This window comes from Dipodomys merriami, unplaced genomic scaffold (genome assembly GCF_024711535.1).
Source record: "Dipodomys merriami isolate MVZ:Mamm:240054 unplaced genomic scaffold, mDipMer1.0.p SCAF_7, whole genome shotgun sequence".
NCBI lineage: Eukaryota > Metazoa > Chordata > Mammalia > Rodentia > Heteromyidae > Dipodomys > Dipodomys merriami.
Genome location: NW_027206290.1, coordinates 54,585,428 through 54,612,878, shown reverse-complemented (window position 1 = coordinate 54,612,878; position 27,451 = coordinate 54,585,428). Strand labels below are relative to the sequence as shown.

Genomic DNA, 27,451 nt, shown 5'->3' with positions numbered 1-27,451 from the left:
GTCATGTTCTAATTTCTCCTGGCCACTGTGTTGTCTGTCCTTTGCATTAGTTCCCCAGTCCTGTAACTCACCTATTCAAACATTGTTCCTTCAACATGCTCGGCTTCAGCACCAACCTCTGTTGTTTGACATGGTCCTGGGTTTGTTAAATTAGTACCATTAGTCTGCTTTGTTACATTAATAACCTCAGGTCAGAAATGGCTAATCCTTGTCCTTAATTGACAAAGATGGCCATGTAAAGGCTAACGTTTGGTCTTTTTGGCTCCAGCCTCACCAAATTTTCATTTTAGGTGCTGCCTTCATGTACTAGGAACTTCTTATAATTTCTTCTTTAACCTTGCTCATGTGTCAGGTACAGGATGCACATGATGGGCTTCCCAGAAGTAGTCTCAAGATGATAAATTGTGTGCCAGCCACTTACTTTTGGCATGTCAAAATTAGGGAGTTAGGAAAGAAAGAGGAAAAAGGGAAAACAAATCAAGGGTATGACCTCAGTAAAAGTCCTTCCTAGAGCAGCTTCACACTAATCCCACAGGGCACTCTCAAATGTGAATACTCCCCATGTACCATCCCAACTCTAGACCAAGAAGCTGGCTTGCACATATGCTTCCATTTATGTTAAGAGAAAGGGGCAAGTAATTAAGGCCCAGACTCTGATAACTGCTCTTGGGCTGTACTTTGAAGAAGACATGCAGGTGCTGGCTGTTGGAAGGTAGAAGCAGGAGAGATGGAGGGGTACAGTGAAGATAAAAGGGTTATCCACTGTGTGCCCAATCTGAAAGTGTCAGCTAAGGACACAGGTGTTTGCAAATGTTTTAAGTAATGCCTTCTGCCTTGACAGAATCATGTATGTATGTTCTTCCTTACCCTCTCAACTGGATATTTTCTTCTAAGCAGGACAACATTGTGGTTAAGAAAGTTAGCTCTAGAGTCAAAGACAGATTTCAGTCTGGTTCTGCTTGGGGTTGTGTGGCTTTGCACATTATTTGTCTTTTTGAGGAGAATGTCCACATCTGTTGAGTGAAGACAGGTTGCTGAAGGACCAGTGTTCATACCATGGCACCTTCTCAATCCTTGGCATGTCCTAAGTTCACCCATCCTTCTCATTTGGACAGTAGAGAATGCTGGGAAGTGAATGATATGTTAGGACAACACCCCTTTCCCACACCATATACACTTGCTATGGACCTTTGACCCTTTAATCCACAGCTCAAGGGTCTGCTGTTTTAAGTTCCTGTGTCCCATGTTCATAGCGATATTGTATCTACCTACTCCTTAGGAAAAAACTATATCCTTGATATTTTTCAAAAACTGTTTCTTTTAAAATATTATTTTATCTGTTTCATTAACAAGCAAATAGCTCAACAATATTAAAAATAACCATTATATGACTACGTTTTGGTTTGCTGGGCCATACTTTGGAATCACACCTAGAGCCTTATGGATACAAGGCACATTTTCTACCACTGAGCCACACCCCCAGTCATTTTGTTTTGTCAATAAGTTCACTAACTACTTAATTGCCACTACCTAGCTAGGCTAGCCTTCGATTCATGATCCTCCTGTCTCCCAGCTAACTGAGATTATAGGTCAATTTTTTTGTTTATGGTCACATGACCTAAAATTAGCTCACATAACCCTAGAAGTACATGAGTATCTCATTCATTAAAGTTGCCAGCCCATCACCACCCATAGCCATGGGGCTTACAACTCTGTAGTTTAAGCAGCTGTTATTAAGTATGCCATTTCTAATATTTTCAGTAACATTTCATATTTCTGATTTCTGACTCAAGGCATAGAATCATTTCTGACCCTGAAGTTGCTATAGGGCTGACAGATAGTTCTCTGAATTAAATGGCTAGCTCTAGTCTTGTTACTATGGCGACAGAAATCAGCGCAGGCTGACCAGGTGACCAGGGGGATAGAGAAGCGTCATAAGTGTGAGGCATTTCTTTGTCAGCCATCTCTGTGGCTCTCAGTTCCATCCTATTGAGCTGGTTACAAGAACAGTCATCTCAGATCACACATCTCAGTTGGGAGTGAAGAGCATACCTAAAATCCATAGAACCCAGGCTAACACTTACAGCAAGGAAGGAAGATATATACGATACTGTGAAATACAAAAATAAGGAGTAAGAAATATAAGCAAACAAGTAAATATTGACTGTGCATGTGTACAGGAACCTAGCGCTTACACAGAGTACTACTCCAAATATTTTTGTGGAATGAATAAACCAAGTACTAAAACCATATTATATAATTAGGTATCCTTTAACTATTTATTGGCTAATTAAATATTGACTAATTAAATATATATTAACTAATCTACTACCAGCTTGAAGATAAGAGTAGGAAAGTCCAGAAATGAAAATGTTCTTCAAGGAAAGATAATGGTCACAAGATCACAATCTGGGAACACTGGTGGGTGGAGGATCAGAAATCTGAGTTAGGGCTACAAATAGGCTGAGTTGGTCAAGGAATAAAGCCTTTAGGTCAAGTGTCAAGTAACTCAGTATTCCCTTTCCCAGGGGAAGTATGGCTCAGTACTCCAAACCAAAGAAACACAAAAATGAGACAACTTTTTAGGTGTATACCATAGATGACCAGTGCTCCCTACATCTTTGTCTCCTAGGAAGCCTAAGTGGAGACAAATGGATGTGTTTGATGAGCACCCTTTTTTTTGGTTCTGCCACCTTGACCTGCTTTGTTGCATTCCAAATTAAACTAGCTCATACTTCTTTCACAAGGATTCTAACTAGCTATCTATGACCTTGATCATATAGACTTGTCTGGAGGGAAGAGAGAGTCTGTGATTGTTGACTCTCCTTTTGATAAATATCTCTACATTGCTCAGCCATGACCACCAGGTCTGCATGTAACCAGCATGTGCTTTCTGTGTTAACTGAATGTTTTTAACTATGAGGTGGTCTTATCAGTAATCCTTTCTCACCTAAGTCAGTTCTGGCCATGGAAAACATATGAAACATTTTCGGTGCTTGTAAGAAAAAGAAGGGGGGGAGAGAGAAAGAGTAGGGGGAAAGGATGGGGAAAGGGAGAGGGAGAGAGAGAGAACTAAAAGGTGGTTCTAAACCAGAGAAATGATCCTTGTAGTAGGATGGTTCAATCTATAAGAAATATAAACTCTTCTCAGGAAAGCTTTGCAGACTCAAATGTTTACAGTGTCTCTACAAGGATCTGATTCCATCCAGACTCATTTCTTTCCAAGCAATGGAATCATCTAGGAAAGAAATTTTTATTAAAATATGAAACATCCCCCCCCCAAAATCCCTCCTCAAACTTCAAAGGGAGATTTGGCAGTTGGAAACCCTTCCCAATTTTAACTATCTTGGAGCTATTTAGGGGTTGGGGAAAGAGCACACTTGTTTCTTGATGCCAAATCTGAATCAGTCTGTGCTGTCAGTCAGTTTCAGAGTGCACAGCATGGCAGGCAGCTTTTTCAGGCCCATGGGTTTGGCTTAGAACAGAATGAGTGAGGATTACAGATACAACTCTGGGCTGCAGGGATTCAAAGGGGATGCTCTGGTCATCATTAAGTAGCTAAGGGTAGGTGAGATAATGATGACATCTGGCATGAATTCCACATTTCAGGAAATTACCTGCCCCTATGAAGACTGACAGCAGTAACTAACCAAGGGAGCTATCTTTGGTTTGGTCCCTAAAGCAGAGATACAAATGTAGTTATTTATTGATGGAGAGGTCTTAGGAGAAGGAGAGTGGAGTGTGAGAAATTGGAAGAAAGGGGCTCAGCAAAGATGTAGTTTTAGTTCAGGCTACCTTAGCCTTGACCTACAGCTACCATGAAGGATGGGTGACCCCATAGCTACCTTGAGGTAGAAACTGCCCTTTGTACCCTGAGAGCAAAGGCTTAATCTTCCAGTTATTTCTGGTTGAGGTAGCAAGCACTGGCCAATAGCAGTTTACTATAAAATTATATCTTTGGAGCCATTAACAGACAACACACACAACACTGGGTGATAGAATCATCAGCTCAGTGAAGGGCTTTTGGAAAGGCATCTACAGCATCTAAAACATGAGTAAATAGTCGTATCATCTTCTTTATACTTGTATTGGCTAGGTCACTTTACTGGGAAGTATCATCCATCTTCTATAAGAGCTATCTTTCCTTTTGAATCTATGCAGGTCTTAAGAGAGGGATAGAGTGGAAGGAGAGGCATAAGAAAAAGTAACTGGTCAAACATGAAACCCTTCTTCCATATAGATCACCACCAGCTAATTATATAGCCACTCAACTATTCATCCACGCTTATTAAAAGATGAGGACATAATAGAGCTGGCTCCCATCATTTTATGGTAAGATCATCCCCCCACACACACCCCAGGAAAGGCAAGGCTGGCCAATAATGTGTGTGGTCCATACCTTTTGTGTGAAAGATATTTGGAAGGCTTTTCTCTCTTGTATATGTTTGGTCTTGCCCCTGACCATTTACCTTTTCTCTGCCACTTGCCTCTATGCTATTTAGAAATGGTACAAAAGTTAAAATCTTCTCCATTGCCAAACCCAAGTTGCCATTTTCTATCATCCTGTATGGTTCTAATATCTAAATAAATCCTTCTCTGTACTCCAGGCTGAGGTATCCTGATGATACCTGAGTACCTCTTTCCAAAGGACAAAGATAATAACCACACATTCTGCTCCTTGAGACTATTTGAATTTGACCTTCCCAGGAAAAACAAGTCTGAAAAAAGATAATAATGTGATGAGCAAACACAGAAATGTCTGGAACGTGTTCAAGACCAGTTAAACACTGTAAGAAGACAATCTCACAGCCGCCTCAGTTCAGACTAGCCAGACATGCCTCTGGGACACCCCTGGCTGCTTTCAGCTGGCATGGGGAATGGAAACTTTGGCCATGAGTATTTGTTTCTGTGGCTTCTTCATTCCCTGCCTCATCCTCACTGACAACTTCCTAGAGCAAGTCCAGTCTTGCATCAATCCATTCTACATACCAGCCTGCCCATTTCAGTGCAGTAAGGATCATAGACATGTGGTGTCTTGATAGAAGGAATATTCTTCTGCAGAACACAAATAGAGACCTCTAGGAACCAATGCATTGTGGAGCTTACTGGAGTTACCCTCACTGAAAGGAAAGCATGTGGTGTCATACCCATCCCTGAAGAGTGTGAAAAACAAATTGCTGCCCACCATCCAGTCACCAGTCTACACTCATGAGTCTGGATTCTGATCTCTCCAATGATTTAGCACAGGATTCTTTTGGGCTGACTGAGGGAATGTTGGAGGAAGAAGCAGTACTTGTGTGGTTCCTGGCTTAGCCTGGTGTGAGTTCATGGGAAAGGGATGTTGAAAAGTGCCCCCTGGAAAATCAGGTTATAGAGCAGGCAGTGGGAGCAGAGAGGCTAAGTCAGGAATTACAATATAAAAAACAGAGCCTTACAGAGGAGTCCCTGCCAGGGGCCCCCGAGTGTTGACCACGAAAGCACCCTGAGAATTAAGTGAGCAAAATGGCAAAGGTATCCTTAGGGAGATGGGCAACGCACCTGCTTCTCTTCTGTTCTAGCCACTTTCAGATCCATTTTCTCTAGTGTCTAACCCTTACTTTGTTACAAGTTAAGATCTTTCAGAAGACCAATTCCAACTTTTTCTGCCTTATAGAAAGAAAATGTTCAGGACTACAGATGTGTCTCAAGTGGTAGCATGCCAGCCATGAGCAATAGAACACAAAACCCTAAGTTCAACCCCTGGTACTACCACAAAAAAATAAATAAATAAAAGTAAGCACTTAAGGTATAGATGTCTCATGACCATAAAGAATATAGGTGATAACATGGAGCCCTGGAACACAGGGAAGAATTCTGCAAAAGATGCCAACATGCTTTCCTTCAGAAAATATGCCGGGTAATATGAGAAGCTAAGTTGACTCCTTGCTCATTCTAGGCCTACGACAAATGTCAAGACACAAGAGGACATTGGCCTTGAGTAAGACAAGACCCCCCCCCAAATAAGACAGGAACTTCTTCTGAGGTAGAAAGGACTGGAACCATTCCATTAGAATAGGAAGTTCTGGATATGATAAAGATACCACAAGTCCTGAGCTTGGGGGATATGTGAGCTAAGCTATGCCCAGTGATGATTCTAAAGAGACTACCCTGGTGGGAGGGACAAGACACTTAGTTTAGAAGACTCGGCCCCAGGAACACACTTGCTTCGTAATTGGGCCCAGTTTCCTACACAAAATTCTTGAATCATGAATGATCAGGACAATGAGAACAATAATGTGTAAACACATTAAAGATGTCTGTTTCCATTGGAGAGCTTGGTTGTTTCTTAGGAGAAACATGTTTACATTTATTTCAATTAGGGAAGAGGAACAATAGAACGGTGAGACAAAGGACAAGGGGGGAACCAATGCAACAGCGATATTCACAAGACAGTATGTTGGAAATGATCTGTACACGGGGGGGGGGGGTAGAGGGGAGGAAAAGTAGGAGAAAAATGAGGGGAGGGGTAACAAGTTTGACAAGAAATGTACTTATTACCTTGCTTATATAACTGTGACCCCTCTGTAAATCACCTTGACAATAAAAAGAAAAAAATGTTAAAGAAAACCTGTCATATTAGGACATAGGACTGCCCTACCTTTATACCTTCCTGTCTTCTTTCTTCTCCATCTACATGGTCTCTTCTGTGCCATGTAAAACCAACCCTTTCACAAGAATACATTTAAATCTGACTTGTCCTAGGAAGATCTTAATCCTCTGGACTTTTTCTCCTGACCTGTGTGTGAACTCTACTCACTTCCCTAGTAATATCTATGGATTCATCATTTCTGATAGAGGCAGAATATATCTTCCAAATTGGCCACAGCAGTAACTCCACATGTTTTTGCAGGATCTTGTCTCACCTCCAGCAAAAACTCAAAAGTCAAGGCCACACAGCCTCCCAAAATAAGATTGACCCGAGCTTAGTATTTTCCCTAAAGAACCGACCATAGTCAAAATGCTCTGAGTGAGTTCCTAGACAGGTTATAAATTAATGGTCATACTACTCATATCACTTCTTCCTGGCTCTCTCTTTAAAAAAAATTATGTTAGTACTGGGGTTTGAACTCAGGGCCTTGCTCTCTTGCTTGGCTGTTTTAACTCACAGCTGGCAGTCTACTACTTGAGACATGCCCCTACTTCCAGATTTTTGCTGATTAGATGGAGATAAGAGTGTCGAGAATTTATCTACCCTAGCTGGATTAGAACCTTAATTCACAAATCTCAGCCTCTTAAGTAGCTAGAATTACAGGTGTGACCTTCCTGTGTGACCCTAGCTCCATCTTGGTACATGCATGTACAGCTAGATGAGACATTCCCATGCTGAACAGACCACATGGAAAGACCAGGGAGAAAGAGAGAAGGGCCAAGAAGCCCCTGTTGTTTCCAGCCACACCAAGTGTGTGGCTGTTCTCATCCCAGTGCCAGTAGGCCCTGAACTAGGAGCCTTCATGTTTCCAAATATAACCACTGTGAGTGGCCAAGTAGGAGCTGAGCCAGAAAGAGAGAGAAAATGGTGAAATATGCATAATGTTTTCTTGAAGCATTACTGTTAGAAATGATCATTAGGCAACAATATTTAGATATAATATACATACGTACTATCGTAGTTTGTTCTCTGGTTGGTATAGTGAAGTACCATCCTGGGTGGTTTATAAAGAACAGATACTTATTTCTAATAGTTCTGGAGTTCTGAAGTCAGATATCAGGGGTGCCAGCATGGCTGTGTTCTAGAGTGGATCCTCTTCTGGGTTCCACACTTCCAGATTTCTCATATATCCTCAAATGACAGTAGAGAGCCAAGCTAGAAGCAAGCTTTCTCAAGACTCTTATAAGGGCACTAATCCCACTCAGGTAATTACTCCTCAAGGTCACATCCTCCAATACCATTGCATTGGGGATTAAGATCTCACACTTGCACCTGTGTGTATATACATATATGTAAATATACAAAATGTAGACATAATTGATCATGTATGTACATACATGTCTTTGTATTTGTGCATGCAAGCAAAATTTGGAACATATCCTGCCTTCTGACATCTCTCAATTTTTGTTTGTGTCAGTGTGCATGTGTGTGTGTGTGTGTGCGCACACACACACACACACACACACACACACATACACTCTACAGCTTCTCCATGAAGTCAAGACCATGTTGTAGACTCCCTTGTTATTCTTTGACAGATGTAGAGTTACTTGGCAGATGTAGCAACTATATACTAAATGCTGGAGTTAAATTGCTGGTGAAATGTGCACATCTGTGTCCCTGAAAAGCTGATTGTGATCATAAAGAAACCAGTCTTTGAATCTTTCTCATAGGAACTCTGTGTCCTTGGAAAGAGTCATTTGCCTGAGATTGCGGAGAATAAGCCACTTGCTCAGAGTCTCAGAGAAAGACAAGCTGCTCTTAGCAACCCTCCCACCTACAGATAGTCCACAGCTGGCCTCTCCAGTGTTATTAGGCTGGGTTCTGCTTCCTTGATTCTTACTCCCCACAGGATTTGCTGCTTCTAGTCATCAGATTGAAAAAAAGCCCTTTTACCTCTCTCATCTGAGTGTTACCTAGGAGATAGATTTTTATGCTGATAGGCTTGACGGTCTGATTGCATTTATTTGAGCTGTGCAAAATAATCTTAAATATTAGAGTCTCATAGCCTATAATATTATTTATAACTTTTAAAGGAGCTCAGCCATCAATAGGAGGGCTGAGGCAATAGTTCAGCCATAAAGCACTGAATTCAGTCACCTACATGGGGAAAATACAACATCTTGAAAAGATCATTTTTAAATAATTATTTAAATATTCTCACCAGATCTAGGAAATGTCCAGAAATTTAATGGTTATGAGAAAATGTCAAAGGAAGTAATAACGAAATTCTGTCTTTTAAAAGTCTGTTACTTTATCCTACCCATTCCATGAACTCAAGCATCATTCCTGGTGATGAGCTAGAATCCAGCTTCTTCAAGGACACAAGAAACACTCTCTTGGATGGTGGGACTAGAAAAAGTGTTTATTTCTTTGATCAGCTGTTTGCTCAAATGAGGCACATTTGTCCTGGTTCATCACAGTAAATATGTACATTAACATCTGGCCTCTTGTGATGTCATAATCAAGATTGTGACATCACAGGGTTTAGGTTGGTGCCACCACATCTGTATTATTTGTTCTTGCATAATTGTGTTGATTGGGAATTTCTTTTTATCTGTCTTCAACTCTGGCCAACTCTACAGTGAAATATAACCTCATAGAAGAACACAAAGGCAGTCAGTGACACAAACTCATTAGCTCTGAGGGTCTTCAAGGTCACTGCCTTGGAACAGGGAAGAGATTCACTTATGCAATGACAACATGAAATCTTTCCTTCCTACTTTGTGTTGTCTTCTCTTGTGGTATTTACTATTTTGGTCACACCTGACTTAAGAATTAGACAGAATTCTCCTTTTTTTACTTCAAAAAACTGTTAGGACTTTTATGTGTTCTATGTAATGTCTGGACTTGGTCAAAAATCACATTTTCTGTCTACCTTTATTTCCTTTTCATAAAGCTTCACAAATTTGTCCAGACTTGAAAAGCATTTATTAAACACCTACCTTCTATTGCTGTGAAGTTCAATTTGCTAACATCACATGGGACATCAAAATCTGACACTTATAGGAAACATGTAAGAGATCCTCCAGATTCCAAAAGAAAAGACAGAACAATTTCACTCCCTTGGCTTTAACTGGTGTCCAATACCATTTTGCCTCTGAACACACATTCTTGCTTCTGAGTCAGGGGTATCACCTGTCAGGGACATCAGAACTGTCACAAATGCTTGTTTGAGATGGCTTGACCTTGAAATATTTATAGCCAAGGGCTTTAGAATGCTGTAGGATTTCTTGTAACTTCCTATTGTACCAAATGCTTCTTCTGTCTAATCAGTCTTTATCCTTACAAGTTTGTATGAAGTTAAGCCTCCTCCTAAGCCTTCATCTTATCTTGTCAGCCAATTCCAACAACCTTTATTTACCCTGTTTTTTTATTTATTAGTGGGCTGGCTGTACAGTTGATTCAGACAGTCCGTACTAATTCCATGGAGGATTTAATGGGACAAGTAGCAAGTCTGGTGAATATTTTTGTAAATGTGATTTGTTGTGATTTATTTTGTTTTTGCATCAGGTCATGACAAAGAATATAATCTGGACTTTGGACTTCCAGGGATATAGAGTATAGTGGATTAACAGTTCTATAGAAATAAACTCCAGACAAGATAAAGAATGATAGTTGTTTTAAAGTTCCGGGAAGTGAATAAAGCAAGCAGAGGCTGGAGAGAATATGAATCTGAAAGCAGGAGATCATACTGGGGATGGAACACACCAGTTGGCTTTTCCTCTTGGGAAGCTAGCATTATGTAGTGTGTAAGGAATGGAGTTCCAGCAGAAGATACAATCTTAGTGAGTTGCGGCATTAGAGTTTTGAGCAACCTGAGCGGTGAATATTGAGGGAATCATCAAAGAGAAAGTAGTCACTCAGGAGAAGTCCTGAAAACTCCTCTCAAATTTTTGACTGATCTTTCAACTGTGCATGCTTGAGAAAGATTCCAAGCAACCCAGGTAGAAAGAGCAGCTGAAAGGCTTAATGGCTAGGAAGACAAAGTTATGAGTTCAAGTTCCCAAACTTTAATGGGCCTGATAAACAGCTCATTTTTTTTCCATGGAAATCCTATAAGGAGCATCTCCAAAGACCAAAGACAGAACACAAGCTTGTTAGAATAGAGTCTTTCCACCCACAAAAGATGACTAATTCAACCGAATCCTAAAACCACCATCACAGATAGCCCTCCAGTAATAAGATCTTTTTGAACACTCTTCAGAAGAAAACAACAAAACCAGAGTCTCTTCAGTCCATCATCCATGAAATCAAATATATAATAAAAATTATTAGACAAGTAAATTCTAAATTCTCTTGTTTCCGTCTAGTCTACTCCAAACTGTGACAGTCCTGCTCTGCTAATTGTGACAACACACTGGTCTTTCTCAGGCTTCCCCCTTATTATTGGTTCTTACCCTTGGTTTTTGTGAGAATAGCCTTTTTTCAATCAAAGTAGTTTGTCTTCTTTCTGGTAATCTTGTGAGAAATTTTTTTTCTGAAAAGTTCTTGCTTTGGCCGGGTAGCTTGGGCCTTGTTAATTACATTTTAGTTACAACCTTTTCATGCTTTTAAGATAACCTGTGCACGTAGACCCTATGCACTATAGAGCCCTTGTGATCCTCTCCTAAGAATACCCTCCTTTGTGCTTATGATCATATAAAATGATGCTTATTGAAATGAACTCCAAGGAATGGAAGAGGTTTTATCGTACTGTTTGCGTTCTTTTCTCTTTCCTTCTATTGTTTTCTTTCGTTTATTCCCTCTATTGCTGTTTTTTATTTCTGTACCCTTTGCCTTGGATATATGTTTATCTAATTTGGGGAGGGGAAGGAGAAGCACAGAATGGTGGGACAAAGGGTGAACCAATTCACCAGTGAAATCCACTAGACAGTAGTGGAAATTAACTATACAACTTGTTTGAGGGGGGGGGGTCAGGAGAGGAAAAACTGGGAGAGAATGAAGGAGGGGATATTACTACTTAAAAGGAAATGTACACTGGTGCTGGTGGCTCACACCTGTAATCCTAACTACTCAGGAGGCTGAGATCTGAGGATTGTGGTTCAAAGTCTGCCTGGGCAGGAAAGGCCATGAAACTCTTATCTCCAATAAACCATCCGAAAACTGGAAGTGGTGCTGTGGCTCAAGAAGTAGAGTGCTAGCCTTGAGCTGAAGAGTTTAGGGACAGTGCCCAGGCCCAGCACACACACACACACACACACACACACACACACACACACACACACACACACACACACACGAAATGTACTCATACACACACACACACACACGAAATGTACTCACACACACACACACACACACACACACACACACACACACATGAAATGTACTCATTACCTGACTTATATAACTGTAAACCCTCTGTATGTCACCTTTACTATAAAAAGATAATAACCTATTAGAAGATCCTTAAATTTTAGTTATATCCTGTTACTTAAACCACATCCTTTTGTAGATTGTGAACCTAATCTCAGCCAATGTAAGCAGAGGGGTGGAGCCTCCTGGCTTAGGGATAAAAAAGAGAAATAGCCTGTCTTCTCTGTTTGCTTGCTTGCCAGATTTGGCTCTGATAGTGTACAGTTCTGCAGAAGTAAACCTTACCTTCCTGAATTGCTTTCTAGTTGGTGTCCTTAGTCCTGCATGACACCCCGTGATCTCAACACCCCAAAATCCTGTGTTATTTCTAAGTTTATACCCTAAAAACCCAGTTGGAAGCCAAAACATATTGTCAAAGCAAAAAGCACCTAGTTATTTTATCTAAAGCTATCATATGCTCTCACCAGAGTGCCAGTGGAAAGAAATGGACAAAATAATTTTGAGTTTGGATTAATTGTTGGTCTTTTAATGTCTCTTCATATGCAGTGACATGTTTAAAACGAGGTGGACCCATGATACTTGTAGTCTAGACTTTGAACACAAAGCTGTTACCTGACCAAAAAAAGTGTTGAGTTCAAATCTATCCTTGAAAAGAATTCCAGGAATAATTGGTAGAATCTTGAGTGTTTTTATCTAAATCCATATGAAAATGATCAAAAATATATAACTTGCAGTTACATATAAAGTTAAGTGATTTCCTATAGATGGCATCAGCTTGTTTTCCCCTTAAGGTATGGGGCCAGAGATTGTCCAGCACAAACAAAACTGAAGAGTAAGCATAGCTTGTATGTGTGTGGGGGGAGTGGGGATGCACGCGTGCATGTGCACCAGTCCTGGGGCTTGAACTCAGAGCCTGGGTGATGTCCCTGAGTTGCTTATTTTTGCTCAAGTTACGTACTTTGCTACTTGAGTTACAGCTCCACTTATGAGGTTTTTCGGGGGGGATAGTTTACTAGAGATAAAAATCTCATGGAGTTTTGTGCCTGGGCTGGCTTTAAACTGAGTCTCCTGAATAGATAGAATTACAAGCATGAGCCACCAGCACCCAGCTATATTTTTCCCACTAAATTTGCCAGTAATTTAGTTTTCCTACAACTGGCTATGAGTTTTCTTACTTATTCTATTATCATAGACTAAATTTCAAGTTAAGGGTTTATGGGTAAGTAACAATTTAAGCCATATACTTGACTGTATTTAGTATCTTCAGAGTATTGTATTGCTATATGCTGCTGTTTTCCCCTTTTAAATGGCTTATATTTTGAGAGAGATATAAAGGAAATGATGGTGGGATCACTCCTACCAAGACAAAACAGTGTTATGAAAGTTCAAAAGCCGTGCACATATAACCATTTAAGATGATGCTAAGTGAAATGAACCTCAAGATATGGACACAGGAGGTCTGTCTTTATTGTTATTGTTTTAAATGTACTATGTGATTTTTATTTTTGTGTTGTTGTTGTTTCCTTTGTATGTTCTTTACCCTATGGCATATCCCCTGTTGTCACTGTACTTGATTTTGGTACCCTCCTCTTTTATATACATTTGTCTAATCTGAGGAGGGGAAGGGGAATAACAAACTGCTGAAACAAGGACACAGGATGACCCATTGCAACAATGATAGCCACAGGACAGTATATTGGAAACGAACTTTACAACTTCATGCGGGGCTGGAGGGAGATGGGGGAGGGAAGGGGACAACAACAAGAGAAGGGGTAACATTGATTGACAAGTAAAGTATTCATTGCCTTACTCATGTAACTGTAATTCCTCTGTACAGCAGCTTTACAATAAAATAAAATTTAAAAAGAGAAAACAGTGACAGTTGTTCTCACATTTTAGAACATTCAGTGAACATCCAGTGTAAAAACAAGAAGAAAAGCCACACACACACAGCCCTATGCCCATTCTTATTTTTTTTTTGACAGGCATTATAGACATAGTAGATCAGCCTCAGCCTAAGTCAGTCATTATGCAGTCACCTGATGAACACAGATGAGACCCATTTTCTGTGCCCAAAATTCACAACCACAAAATGACCTGGAAAAAGAAAAAAGATCTGGTTTGTGCATTTCACAATATCTTTCTATTATTATTTTCCCATTTAGAGTCCAGAAGGACACTGAAGGCTACTGCTAGCTCGAGATTTGATCATTTTAACACTTTAAACACTGATTTTTGAAACCTCTAGTCATTTAGCATACATATTGTATCTGTTATAAATTAAATGATTAAAGAGTAAACATATTAAATTCATATTCCAATAGGAAGTTGATTATTTCTTTTTTAAAAAATCTGTTGTAGTGCAGGGGTGTCTCTTAGTCGTAGAATTCTTGCCTAGAAAATAACAGGTCCTGAGTTCAAACTCCAGTATTACTGCAGAAACAAAAGAAATATTTCAAGCTTGTTTTCCTAAGAATTTTTCATTGCATCCTTATCCTTCCCATGCGTGCTCGGGCCATGGACTTGCTTTTTTCATGGATCCGTGGAAGGAATTATTAAGAGGGTTCCTGGGTACATCCGCTTGTTGGTCTCAGTTTCTCTAGGTCAATCATCAGACATAAGAAGTGAAAGATGCAGCATCTGGATTCGATCCTTAGGTCAGTCATTCAAATGTCTGCCAGTCAGAGGACTGGCACCAAAGGACATTTTGAGAAGCAAAGAATTCCAAGAAGGGCATCAGGTTCTGATGGTAAATAAGAATATTTACCATAAGTATTTAATTTTCTCCCATGAGAATTCATTATTGACACGACCTTGACAATCCAACATGAGCAGTAAATGCAGGTGATAGGCTATATGTGCATAGACCTCCTACTTTCTGCTATGTTTGTGGCCTGCGATCACTACATTATTCATGAGATCACTGAGTCCTACAGTAGCTACTGGCTCAGAACATGAGCAGTACTAATGCCGTGGTTTTTTATTATTGATAAAAAAAATATGTTTCTTGTTCATCAAATTACATCTCAGTGCTTTGCCAGGCCAAACATCTACGTAACTAATGATCAAGGCTCTTTAGTCCCAAAGAATGTCTGTTCCCTTCCAGGAGAAAATCTTGTGGGATGATTGTTTAAAGTCTCCTGCCAATATGGACATGAGAAAAAGAACTCTGAAGTAGAAACTGAGGAGCTTGTCATGGGTGTTGGATCAGCTTCAGTGCCATGGAAAAGGAGCAAAGGCAATTATCCAACCTGCATTCAAGAGTGAAGTGATGCTGTAATGCTATCTAGATGGCCATAAATGCATGAAAATAATAAGTCTACTGAAAATTGCCCACAGAAACTATTACTATTATTTGGAGGAAAATATCACCTGAATATAAATGAGTCCTTTGAATACAAATCTAATCTTTGTTGAAATGGAGAGGTGAAAAAATACAAAATTTCTAACTCTCTTTATCTAACTATAGATTTGCTAGAAGTAGTCCCCTAAAACAGACTCAGGTACAAGTAGTTTGTTGGGGAGGTGATCCCTGATAGAGTGCCGAAGTGAGATAATGAGAAAGGGAAAGAAGGCATCCACTGAATGCTGTCTTATAAAGACAGTCACCACTGTGAGCAACTTCCTTTTCCTCTAAACTCCAACAGTGTAGAGCATACTTGAGTTCCTTCATCCCAGTGCTGAGGGAGCTAGGATACTTGTCCTCTATCATTCAATGAGACCTCTAGAAAAAAGAAAGCTATTATTTCTTCAGACATACAGCCTCCCATGTCTGGGCAATGTGTTCTTGTCTCAGCTTTGAAGAAAGCCCTCATTCAAAGAGATACAAGTGCTGGAAGGTACCATGAAAATGATAGAGCCTCAGGAATAATCCAATGATGTCTTGAGAAATACCTGTATATGTCTGGAGAAATACCTGTATGTCTCTATTTCTCACCTTCCCATCTTTATTAACTTTAAATTATAAAGATGCACCATTTAATAATTACTTGTTTGAGTCTAACTGTTACATATTTCATAACATAAACTTGTGTTATTTTTCTTCTTTGTGTATTAAGAACTAAGACTCTAAAAGATTAAAACACTTTTCCCAAGGTTTCAGAACTCATGAGTGCTGGACTTCAAATCCAGGCCTTCAGGCTCTAATAAAATCCTAACTTCTTGGAATAGGCAAATATCACACTTGAAGCTTTTTATTCTTGCTATGTAACCCAGGCTAGTCTAGAACTCAGTATGTATCCCAGGTTGGCCTTGAACTTACAACACTCCTGCTTCCATATTCTAAGTGTTAACATCTCATAAGCATATGACTAATCCAACTTTTTTCAGCCAATCTGACAGTGTATTTCTAATTATGATCACCCTCTGAAGGCCCTTGCCCCTGTGATTTTGGTTATATCTTCCTTCTCAAAGACCATTCCATAATCCCATTTCCATTCACTCATCAGTTCATTTAAAACTGAACTTCATTTCTGGTTTTTTACTTACTTTCTTTTGGCATTGAATAACTTTATCTATAACATGAGGACTATGTTTTATATCATTGAGAAGTGCTGAACATGTGATAAGTATGCATTTGTTTGCTAGATAAACTTTATTTCTATCCTTAGGTTCAGGATATTAAAATGACTGGGATAATTTTACAGAATGAAGAACTCTTTTGCCTCAGATTTACATTTCCTCAAAGACAATGACTACGAGCCTTTTGCCTTTCCATAAGTAGAGTCTGGCATCTAGTACATGGTAAGGGCTGACTAAATATGTGGTTCGTTGCATTGTATTGATTTGTTAATCAAGTTTTCAAACTAATTAAGGCTTGGTCCTTAGAAGCAGACAAAATTCAGAAGATGATATCAGAGCAAACTTAAGTTCCCTGGAACAACCAGGGCCCTCCTTTCTGATTCTCTACCTCCACACTAGAGCTGGCTTAATTAACCTTTCTGAGTATAAGAAGACAGTGATGTTTCCAAAAATTAAATATTTAGAAATCTAACTTGTGCCCTGACATCTCTAATGCAAAATATCAAAATCCAAGGTACTCCCAAATCTGAAACAGTTTAAGGGCTTACATGACACCACAAGTGGAAAATTCCATACCATGAAACTGTTCAGTGCACAAATGTACAATATTGTACAAACTTACCTTTCAGCTATATTGTGTTTAGACTTGGATCCCATTCCCAGAATTTTGCATTATATATATGTAAGTATTCAAGCCCCATAGGCAAATCACAAATCTCCAACATTTCTAATCCCAAACATTTTATATAAAGAATTGTCAACTTGCATAATCTTTTACACAGGTTCTTTTACACAGGTAGATAATTTTTGTCATGGTCCTCAGATATGAAAAAAAGTCTTAATTTCAGATTACTTCTTGGCCCCTTGGCTAAAATCACCTGAGAAAAGTGTGTTAATTTCTAAATTGAACATTATGCTCAGCACTGGAAAGACAGAGAAAAATAAACTTTCTGCAACTTAAATTTTCACCTCCCCTGTATAATGGAGAAAAAAACAAAAATATTTTGGTAAGGCAAAACCTTATGTATTGGGCTGGGAAGGTGGCTCAGTGGTAGAGCGCTTGCCTTGCATGCTCAAGGCCCTGGGTTCGATTCCTCAGCACCACATAAGCAAAAAGAAAAAAGCTGGAAGTGGCGCTGTGGCTCAAGTGGTAGAGCGCTAGCCTTGAACTGAAGAGCTGAGGGACAGCAAGCGCCCAGGCCCAGAGTTCAGGCCCCACGACCGGACCCAAAAAAAAAAAAAAAAAAAAAAAAAAAAAAAAAAAAAAAAAAAAAAACAAAAAAACCTTATGTATTAAAACACCATAGGGATGCTACAGATCATATTAGCTGTGGCATCATTCAAAACAGGCTAGAATATACTAGATAACAAGCAGTTCCCAAATCTCAGTGGCCACAAAGATCAAAATGTTTTTACTCATGCTGTATGTACAAAATGTATGTATCAGACACTGCAGATTCTGATATTGTCACTCAAGGACCCAGGTGATGAAAATTCAACCTGAGATATGTTTTCAGGAATCTTGAAATAAGGAAATGCAAGATAGTGAGTTAGGCACTGGCTTTCAAAGTGACATGTGACACATGTCAGTTTGCTCATATCTTATTCACTAAACTAGCATGCTGGACTCACCCAACAATGAATAGCTTATAGAAAGCAATCCTTCCAAGTCATTGGGACTAAAAGAAATGGGATATTTGTGATCAACCCTAATGAGCACAGAGTTGGGATCAAGTTTTGGAAGTTTTACTGATATGTTGTCTTTCTCAACAGCATTTCTCAGTTAATAATTCTCTTTTGTGTCTGCTCAAAAGCCACCTCCAGACAAAAGTCTCTGTATTCGTTCACGCTTAGAGTCACTTGACATTTATTTTATTTTCATGGATCCCCACTTGGTGTAGGTGCTGGCAGTTGAAAGAAAAGAGATAGGGTTCCTATCCTTATGGAGTTCACAGTGTCCCTGAATATAAGGTACACAGGGTAAGCAAATGACTACAGTGTGGTTGGAAAATCATTTGATGGGTGCTTGCCTGCTACATTGGGACAACAAAGGGAAGATTTTGTGGGAGGACAAGTCAATACCTCACCTGTCAGAGTGCAGAATGTTCCAGCCAGGGAAAGTGAGAGGAGTTTGTTTTATTAGGGAAGGTGTTGGGGTGGGGCGGGGTGGGGGGGAGACAGTCAGTGTCTGACACAATAGAATGAGGTCACCCATCACTTCAGGGAAGAGTTAGGCAACAATGGACCCCACACACACACACACTTTGGGGAGCAGTACTGAGAAACCTTTCAATCAAGTTGTACTAGGTAATTTGTCATGAGGAAGTGGCTTGGATGGGAGCCTGGTTGATGGCTACAGCAGCCTGATTTCCTTTTGTAAGACATGTTGAAAGATCTGGTCTCTTAGGATGTGCTTATGTTGCTTGTGTACAACCTGGGCTGTTCCTTCAGTCTTTCTAAAGATGGAATGCTTTTCCTAGCTGCATTGCTTTTCCAGACAAAACAGAAAACACTCTGACCTCTCTGTGCAAACCTCTATTTAGACTCATCAAATGCAAGCCTTATGAACATAGCCAGGAGACAGAAGCAGGGACACTGATTGCTGTTGCCTTGGAAAGGGGAATCCATCCAATTCAGGGATCAGTAGTTTCCATGGGAACAGCACTGATGCTGTTGCTGGTCCCCAGGGCTGGTGGAACATACTGGAAAGAAAATTAAGAGAAGAAAGGGGCAGAAAGAGATTTTGAGGTCTTTGAAGGTGCTTGGGCAAAGCTGCTGTATTCTCCTACATATGTAGCTGTTCTTAACATGCTACATGGGCCTTGTGATCCCAACTGCTATGAATGCATAGCTCCATAGATGAATCACTATCCTGTGGAAACAGATGCCAATGCAAGGTAGACAGTTGATCAGTGAATTGAATCAGTAGCAGAGAGCAATGCGCCCTATATGTGTCCCATCCCAGACCAGCATCTTGTTGTTATGTTGTAAGGCACAATGGCTCACACCCACAATCCTAGCCACCCAGAAGGCTGAGATTAGGAGAATCATAGTTCAAGGCCAACTAGTACAAAAAGCATTATCTCAGAAATAAACAAAAAGGGCTGGAGGCATGGCTCAAGCAGTAGAGTGCCTCCCTACCAAATGCAGAACCTTGAACTTAACCATCAATACTGCCTCCCACCTGAACAAAGATATTGATTGGTGGATCCAGGAAGCATGGTATAGTACTATTTCATATATACCATCTCTACTCCTCACAGTAACTCTGCAAGAATGACATTAACATACCCATCTTCAGATGAAAGAAATGAGTCTCTATGTGGTATAGGTAGAATCCGAACCCTAAGTTCGATTCCCCACAATAGGCCTTTATGCAAAACAGAGCCAGCTGATCCAAGAAAATGTCAAGCTCTCAGAGACATTGAGCTTCTTAACACCAGTCTTAAGAAAAACCCTTGGTTCTTTTGGATTTGGCATGAGCAACACCCACAGGAAGAATGGCATCAACACCAACGATTAGCTCTGCCAGAGGCCCTGGAGGCCCCACACTGTCTGGCCTCCTGTTTATAGAGAGGGAAACCAAGGCCAAGAAGTACTTGGGGTAGTGCCCTTCAGTCCAGTGTGTCACCCTGTTTCCATAAACTCCTCTTAGTTGTAGCTGTTCTAAGACCACAAGTTCCCACAAGCAAGGCACCAGAGTGTGTCAGCCACATGGACAGTTTGCCTGGTCTCTGGGGGAAGGAGCTTAGCCTGTGCTGGCAGCACTTCTCTGAGCCATTGGGCCAGCTGGACAGAACTCACCTACTTCATTCCTGTGCTGTGTTTGAGGCCTACTCTCTTAAAGCATTCTGTCCTTCTGACACTTGGTAGGCATCTGCTGTATACTCTATATCATATTATATGCTTAAACCACCAGTGGAACCAGCATAAACAACCTTCAGAGACCATTGTTGAGATGATCAATAGGCCCAGAGAGATGCAGTCATCAAAGGCTCCTCTGGGGAGTGCTGTGCATGTCCAGATTCCCAATTGCAGGTGTTTTCCTTGACTAGACTTTTTCCGAAGGGAAGTTAAAAATCCCATCCTAAGAAACAATTTCAGAACCATGATAAGGCAGCCCTGGGAAAAACTATGCTTTGGCAAGTGTGTGCCAGTGCACATGGAAGAGGCCAGATATGAAGGATAATGTCAAGGGCTGCTCCCCACACACAAAATGAAGTTGCTGCTCCAGTGAGTCTCTGGTGATGGGACTCCCCTTGTGTCACAGTCAGTGTCACCAGGGTCATCTGGCATGTCCTTTGCAAATGGATCAAAGTTGCTTCTAACAGAATGGAATTAGATCCTTACTGTGAGGTCATATTACAATTGAGCTATGGTTGTAATCTTAATATTTGGTCCCTATCATACTGGAGTCAAAAATACATGTGTTGGAAGTTGATTGTAACTTCCCTTATGTACCTCTGCATAAGGCATCAGCCTTGATGTTGTGTTTCGAAGGTAATTACGTAGATATAAATCATGGGGTCTCTCCCTGTTCCTGGTTTTATGTGCCTTTATAGCACCATGAGAGCACACAAGAGTCCTAATCTGGAGGCATCCTAATCTCCAATATGGTAATATTTGTAGTTAGGCTCATTCTAATCTCCAATATGATATTTGTCGATGGGCTCTTTGGTTTTGTTTTCCAAAGCTTTAGTACATGTGGTCTACTATGGTCCAAAATATTTATTCTTATTTGCAAGCAGTACATAAGTGCTCTGAAGCCATTGTTACAATTTCAGTCTGAGCCTACAGTATTTGCTAAGAGGAGCCACAATGAAAAGGCAGGCAGGTTACATGCAACAGATGCCAGGAGACGCTCCCTAGGGGGAGATACTCAACCTGGTCATTCTTTCCATGATGTTATTAGCCACCCAAATAAGAATTCCTATTGTTGTTCTGGAAGCAAATTATTTTGAAAGCAAGCATTTGACTGATTCACTTCTGCCTTCCCCACCCTTCTCCATACCACCTTCTCTACCTCAGCCATGCGCCAACCACGTCTGTTTAAAGAAAAGTTCCCCAGGGCTCCTCTTGCTCTCCGTCCAGCTTCTGGCATGAGCTGTGCTGAAGTAGTGGCTGGCCTCACTCCACAGAAATTTTTCACACCATTTCTCATGACCAATCACTGCTTCTGATGGGGAGACACCAGGAGTTGATGCTGGATCAGAGTTCAAGCTCTGGAGGGCACAACAAGATTGAGTCCCTGCCAGGAGCCTCGAGGAGTCCAGGGAGAAAGAGGGAGGAAAGTCCCCAAACTCATTTCTAGAGTCTCATCTCAGATCCTTCCTGATGGGGCCAAGATCTTAGGAAGCCCATCAGTGGACTTTGCTGAGCTTGCTTTAGATCTTTTGGGTCCTCCTCCATCTTGTGTACAGTCCCCAGCCTGGTCTTTCCCAGGAGTTTCAGGTAAGTTCATGTAGTCCATATGAGACTAAACTACAATCAAAAATCAAAGCCTAGTTGGGTACTAGTGGCTCACACTTATAGTTCTAACTACTCAGGAAGCTGAGATCTAAGGATTATGGTTCAAATCTAGCCCAGATACACAAATCCAAGAGAATATTAACCCTGATTAATCAGCAAAAACATGGAATGTATGTTAAATGGTAGAGTACCAGCCTTGAGCAAAAAAAGCCAAGTAAGATCAGGATGCCCTGAATTCAAACCTCATTACTAGCATGTACATGTGTGTGTGTGTGTGTGTGTGCGCGCGCGCACACACACACACACACACACACACAAATCCAGTGGAATCCTGGTCTTCACTCACTTTCATTGATCCATTTATTTTTGTTGATGTCAAGAGGATTCAAAACCAAAATGCCAGATTCAAAACCCAAGTTTACATTTATTGACATACATGGTTCATCCCACCCTCAGTTACCCACCAATGAGGTAACAGCGGGGCGCGAACAGTAGAGCTGGTGTGGACACATCACAGATGCAGATTTACACCTCTGTCTTCTTTCTAACGTGTGGCCTCACCTCCTTTCATCTGCTGTCTTCAGTCCTTATTTCCTTTATTTAAAAAAAAAATTGCCATTATTGGTGGTTGAACTTAGAACCTTGACATTGCTTAGGTCTGCTTGCTGTACCATGCCTTCAGCCTGGCTTTTTGCTAGTTAATTGGAGATGAAATTAACCATTTTTTGTTTTATCTGGGCTGGCTTTTGAATTATGATCCTCCAGTTGTTGTCTCCTAAGTAACTAGGGTAATTGGCATGAGCCATTGGCTCTCAGCCTCAGTTTGTGTTTCTTACAAACACCTGACTCCTTGTGTAGGAAACCTGCTGAAGAGCAAGTAAAGAAATAGCTCACTGCCACATACTTATCACAAAATGTACCTCAATCCCAATACTATGCACTATTTCTCTGCACTGATGATTGAACTGTCTGATAATCAGAGATAATTTTGGTTAATGCCCTCGAAGGATAGATGGCTGGCTGGTTACCTGTCAGTGATAACTGTCATGACAGATATGTTCTGACAACTGCTCCAAAGAGGGAGACACAGATTCCTGGTGGAGGACCACAGGAGCCTCATAAAGAAGCAGTGATACGTGCTCTTGGCCGTGAAGGGCAGTTGGATTTTATTAGAGTCAGGGAGAGGAGACAAAGGTAAGGGTGGGTGCACACTCCTGGCTGATGCTAAAAGCTGTCTGGATGAACAAATAACCAGAATAAAGGTACATAAACAAAGCGCAATGCATTATCTGGGAAAAAGTCTAGGATTCCATCTAGTGGGAACATGAGAGCACATATGTTGCCCCCTGCTGAGCTTCCAAAATGCCTTGCTGATAGAACTGCCCCATGAGCACTTGTGTGAGTGAATAGATTGTGTGTGTGTGTGTGTGTGTGTGTGTGTGTGTTGGGGTGGTAGGGGTCCACTGGAAAGCAGCTAGGAATCCTACAGGGCCACCAGATCATCTTCTCAGGCTGTACTCCTGATATGGGGGATCCAGAAGAGGTGTGCCCAACCCCTCCTGGTGATTAACATCCTGGTCCTGGAGAAAACTGAGGGAAGGAGTAAAAGTTTGACAAGAAATGTACTTATTACCTTACTTATATAACTGTAACCCCTCTGTACATCACCCTGACAATACAAAGAAGAGAAACAAAAAATGATACTAACTGAAATGAACTCCAAGATATGGAAATGAGGGGGGAAAATCATCCTGGTCCTGTGGCAATTGTGGATTAAGTCAGAAAGGGGAGCAGAGTTGATAAGACAGAGAGGGAGTTGTATTGTGTATGGACCACAGCTCTAGGCCAGGGCAGGTAAGAGTGAGACAGAAGGGAGGAAAATGAAGGTCAGCTTAGTTCAGGGGGCCTTAAACTGAATGGAGTGTAGGCCCTCTTGGTCTACAAGTCCTGCTCAGACAAAACGTTTTTATGTATAACAAAATGCATAAGGTGACAAAGGAAGGCTGATCATACTGAAATGAAATGTCAGAATAATAGACAATGAATTTTTGTGATAGTAGTTCACATGGTCCTTCAATAAATTTCAAGTCACCAGTGGTGATCTGCAAACAGCCAAAGCACCAAGGTGATGAGGGGAAGCTGCAAGAATATAATATAACACAGTCAGCCCTTTATACTCACAGGCTGTGCATCCACAGAGCCAACCAGCTGACACTGAAATTGGTGTTGTGTGTCTACAGATCATTTATGAACTTTTTCTTGTAATTCCCAGGCAACACAGTATGACAAGTATTTACACAGTATTTACATTGCATTCGGTATTATCCATCATCTAGAGGTAATTCAAATGTATCAGAAGTCATTCGTAAGTTATTAGCAAATACTGTGCTATTTTCTAGAAGAACTTGAACATGCATAGATTTTTGGTTTCCCTCCTAGAGTCCTGGAATTCAATCCTGTAAGCATATTAAGGGACAACTTCAGTATAAATATTTCTATTAGGTGTTGCTTCTCTAGGTCTGCTACTGTGGTTTGTCATCTATATTTTTGGGGAGGGGAGTGCTGATACTGGGATTTGAACTCTGGGCCTTGTGCTTGCTAAGCAGGTGCTCTACCACTTGAACTATGTCCCTGGACTTTGTGCTTTTAATTACTTTTCAAATTCGGCCTCATGTTTTATGTCTGGTATAGCCTGAACTATGATCCTATATTTATGCGTCCAGCAGAGCTGGGATAATAAATACACACTACCTTGTCTAGGTTTTATTAGTTGAACTAGAGTCTCATGATTTTCCCCCTAGAGCAGCCTTGAAATATCATCCCCTTAATCTCTTCCTCTTGAGTAGCTAGGATTACAGGTGTGAGTCATCTTGCCCAATTGTTACCTCCATCCTTATTTGAGGGAAATACTAAATTCTAATTAGTCTTGTGAACTTAAAAATACTTTGCTTTTATTCATCCAAGTCCTTAGATGTCATATTAAAACCAAGACTCTACCTTGACAGGAAATGTACTCATTACCTTACTCATGTAACTGTAACCCCTCTGTACAGTATTTCTACAAAAAAAAAAAACATAAAAAGTCATAAAAGCCAAGACTCTAAACTGAGACCTAATGATTCTGTCCCAGACCTTCAGCATTGAAAATGTTGTCATTTATACTGATTGAGCTGGTTTTCTTTCTCTGTTCTTTAGCCCTGCATGAATTCCCCAGTGACATCTTCAGCAATGAGGACAGAAGACAGGGAGCGGTAGTGCTGCATGTGCTCTGCGTAAGTACCCTTCCCCTGCCTCTGCCTGGATGGCTCAGAGGGTGGAGGCCCATGGGGAGCTGAAGTGCCCATAGAGACATCTCTCTCCCTTGTGTCTGCTGGTAAGGGTCCTTGGAGCTCTGTAGGGGATCTCCAAATGCAGTATCTCTTCAAGCCATAAATTCATGATCTGAAAGACATTTGGATTCCCTATGCATTATTGCCCAGCTGTAGACTCCAAAGGCAAAGAGACTTATTCTTGCCATTTACTCTGAGTCTCTCTCTGCTCGCACCACCCACTTGGAGAGTCCTTTTCTAACACACTATTTCCCCTGAATATGCTTTTAACTTTTTCTCCATGTGACCTGCCATTATGTGGTTACTTGTCTGTTTACCTCACTCACATGCAAGCCTTGTTGGGAACATAGACTTTATTTTGTTCCTGGCATCAATGCTACTCCTATTCATTTCTAAATCCATGGATTAAATATGATGACAACTAGCATCGTATCTAGTACAAAGTAGACTATCAGTATGAGCTTGTTCCCTTCTTTGTAATTTCACCATTGCCCCAGTTTCTTCCCTGTGGTCTCCAGGAATTAGACTTCCAAGTGGCAGTCTGAGGCTCAGAAAAAGCAAGGTACCACAAGCATGGAGGAAATTTCTTGACCATTTGTGACAGCCTTGGAGATTACACAGTGTCATTTCCATCATATTCATTGCAGCTACAAGCCCAGTGATACAAGGAAGAGGACACAAAGTTTGTTTTCATTCTATACATGTAGACAGTCAGTAGGCCAACTTGGGTTCTGAGGCTCTCTGAAGACAGATCAGTCATGAGGCTCACTTCTGCTGTCCTTGCTTTTTGTGTGGCTTCTGACAATATGGTTTACCTCACTTGATCCATAAACCACCCAATCTTGATTCACTTCCAGGTCAAAGCAATCAAATTGTTTACAACCATTCCCATGGGGTGGGGGTGGGACAGCATTAGATGTCTCCTTTAAGCAAATACACTCTCTGAGAGTACCAGGTAGAGAGTAACACTGGAACCCTCTCATTCCTCCTTGCCCTTTGAGAGAGGTTCATGCACTGAACAATTAATACAGATGCCACTTTTGGCACCACAGAGGCTTCTCTGTCACTGAAGTGAGGAGTCCCAGGCGCTGAGTGGAATCCAGAATTCCCTGGTAGCCGTTAGCACCCTGCTGCCTTGACATGTGAGATATTCAATTTCTACAACTCGCCCAAACAGTGAGCGCTTTCATCCTCCCAAAGCAGTGCTGTGGCCTGCAGCTAGCATCACCCTTTCTCCTCACCTCATCCCCACTCAGCTAAAGACCAAGTGTCCACATTTTCTTTGCCCTTCATGACCCCAGAATGCTCAAGAATACCTCTGCTGCCTATGCTAGTGTCATTCCACATAAGCATGAAGGAAAACTGGGTAAGAATGGGTAATATGGGCCTCAGACACATCCTTACAATCTGCAGGCATCAGTCTGCAGATTAATACTTTGTAGTACCTCATGCTATTAGTCCATAACCTGATCTCTTCACTTTAGAATCGATAGGGCAGAATTTTCCACCCAGATCCCCCAAGCCTTAGAGCTATTTACCCTGGCCTCCATTCAGGGTCTACTTCTTGGGGGTAAGAAACTCAGATGAGGCAGGTTTAAATTTGCTGCTTAGGCCTCACATACATATGTATTGTCTAGGGCAGAGACAAGTAGACAAGTAGGAGTGGGAAATGTCTCTCCTATAAACAAATGTGACAGTGGACTTACTGATGTATCCATAGAGTTGAGGCACAACTCTAATCCACTTTAGGCTGTAATCAAGACATAAGCCAATTTGTACCATTTTCAGCACATTGAACAACCCAAGTTACATACTTACTATTTGCACAGTGCAAGATTCATTTTATTCCCTTTACTCATCATGCCACCCAGCATATTCAAGATGTTCAATGATCATTCAATGAACGTCATTGGCTGTAAGAACTACTACAACAGCAAACAGCATTTAGGGACCAATGGGAAACAGATGAATGCATGAATCAAAATTGCAAGAAGCTGGGGCTGGGAAAGTGGCTTAATGGTAGAGTGCTTGCCTTGCATGCATGAGGCCCTGGGTTCAATTCCTAAGCACCACATAAGCAGAAACAAACTGGAAATGGTGCTATGGCTCAAGTGGTAGAGCGCTA

The 27,451-nt window shown here is 40.9% G+C and overlaps 1 protein-coding gene across 3 annotated transcripts in view; it reads left to right on the top strand.

The window, feature by feature from the left end:
- Slc24a3 (solute carrier family 24 member 3) overlaps nucleotides 1–27,451 on the top strand; it is a 735,644-nt gene that overhangs the window by 534,386 nt on the left and 173,807 nt on the right. For all 3 annotated transcript variants that reach the window (XM_070006676.1, XM_070006675.1, XM_070006677.1), the window contains one exon: nucleotides 25,193–25,269. In XM_070006676.1, coding sequence (XP_069862777.1) covers nucleotides 25,193–25,269 — 77 coding nt within the window. The remainder of the gene's footprint in view (nucleotides 1–25,192; nucleotides 25,270–27,451) is intronic.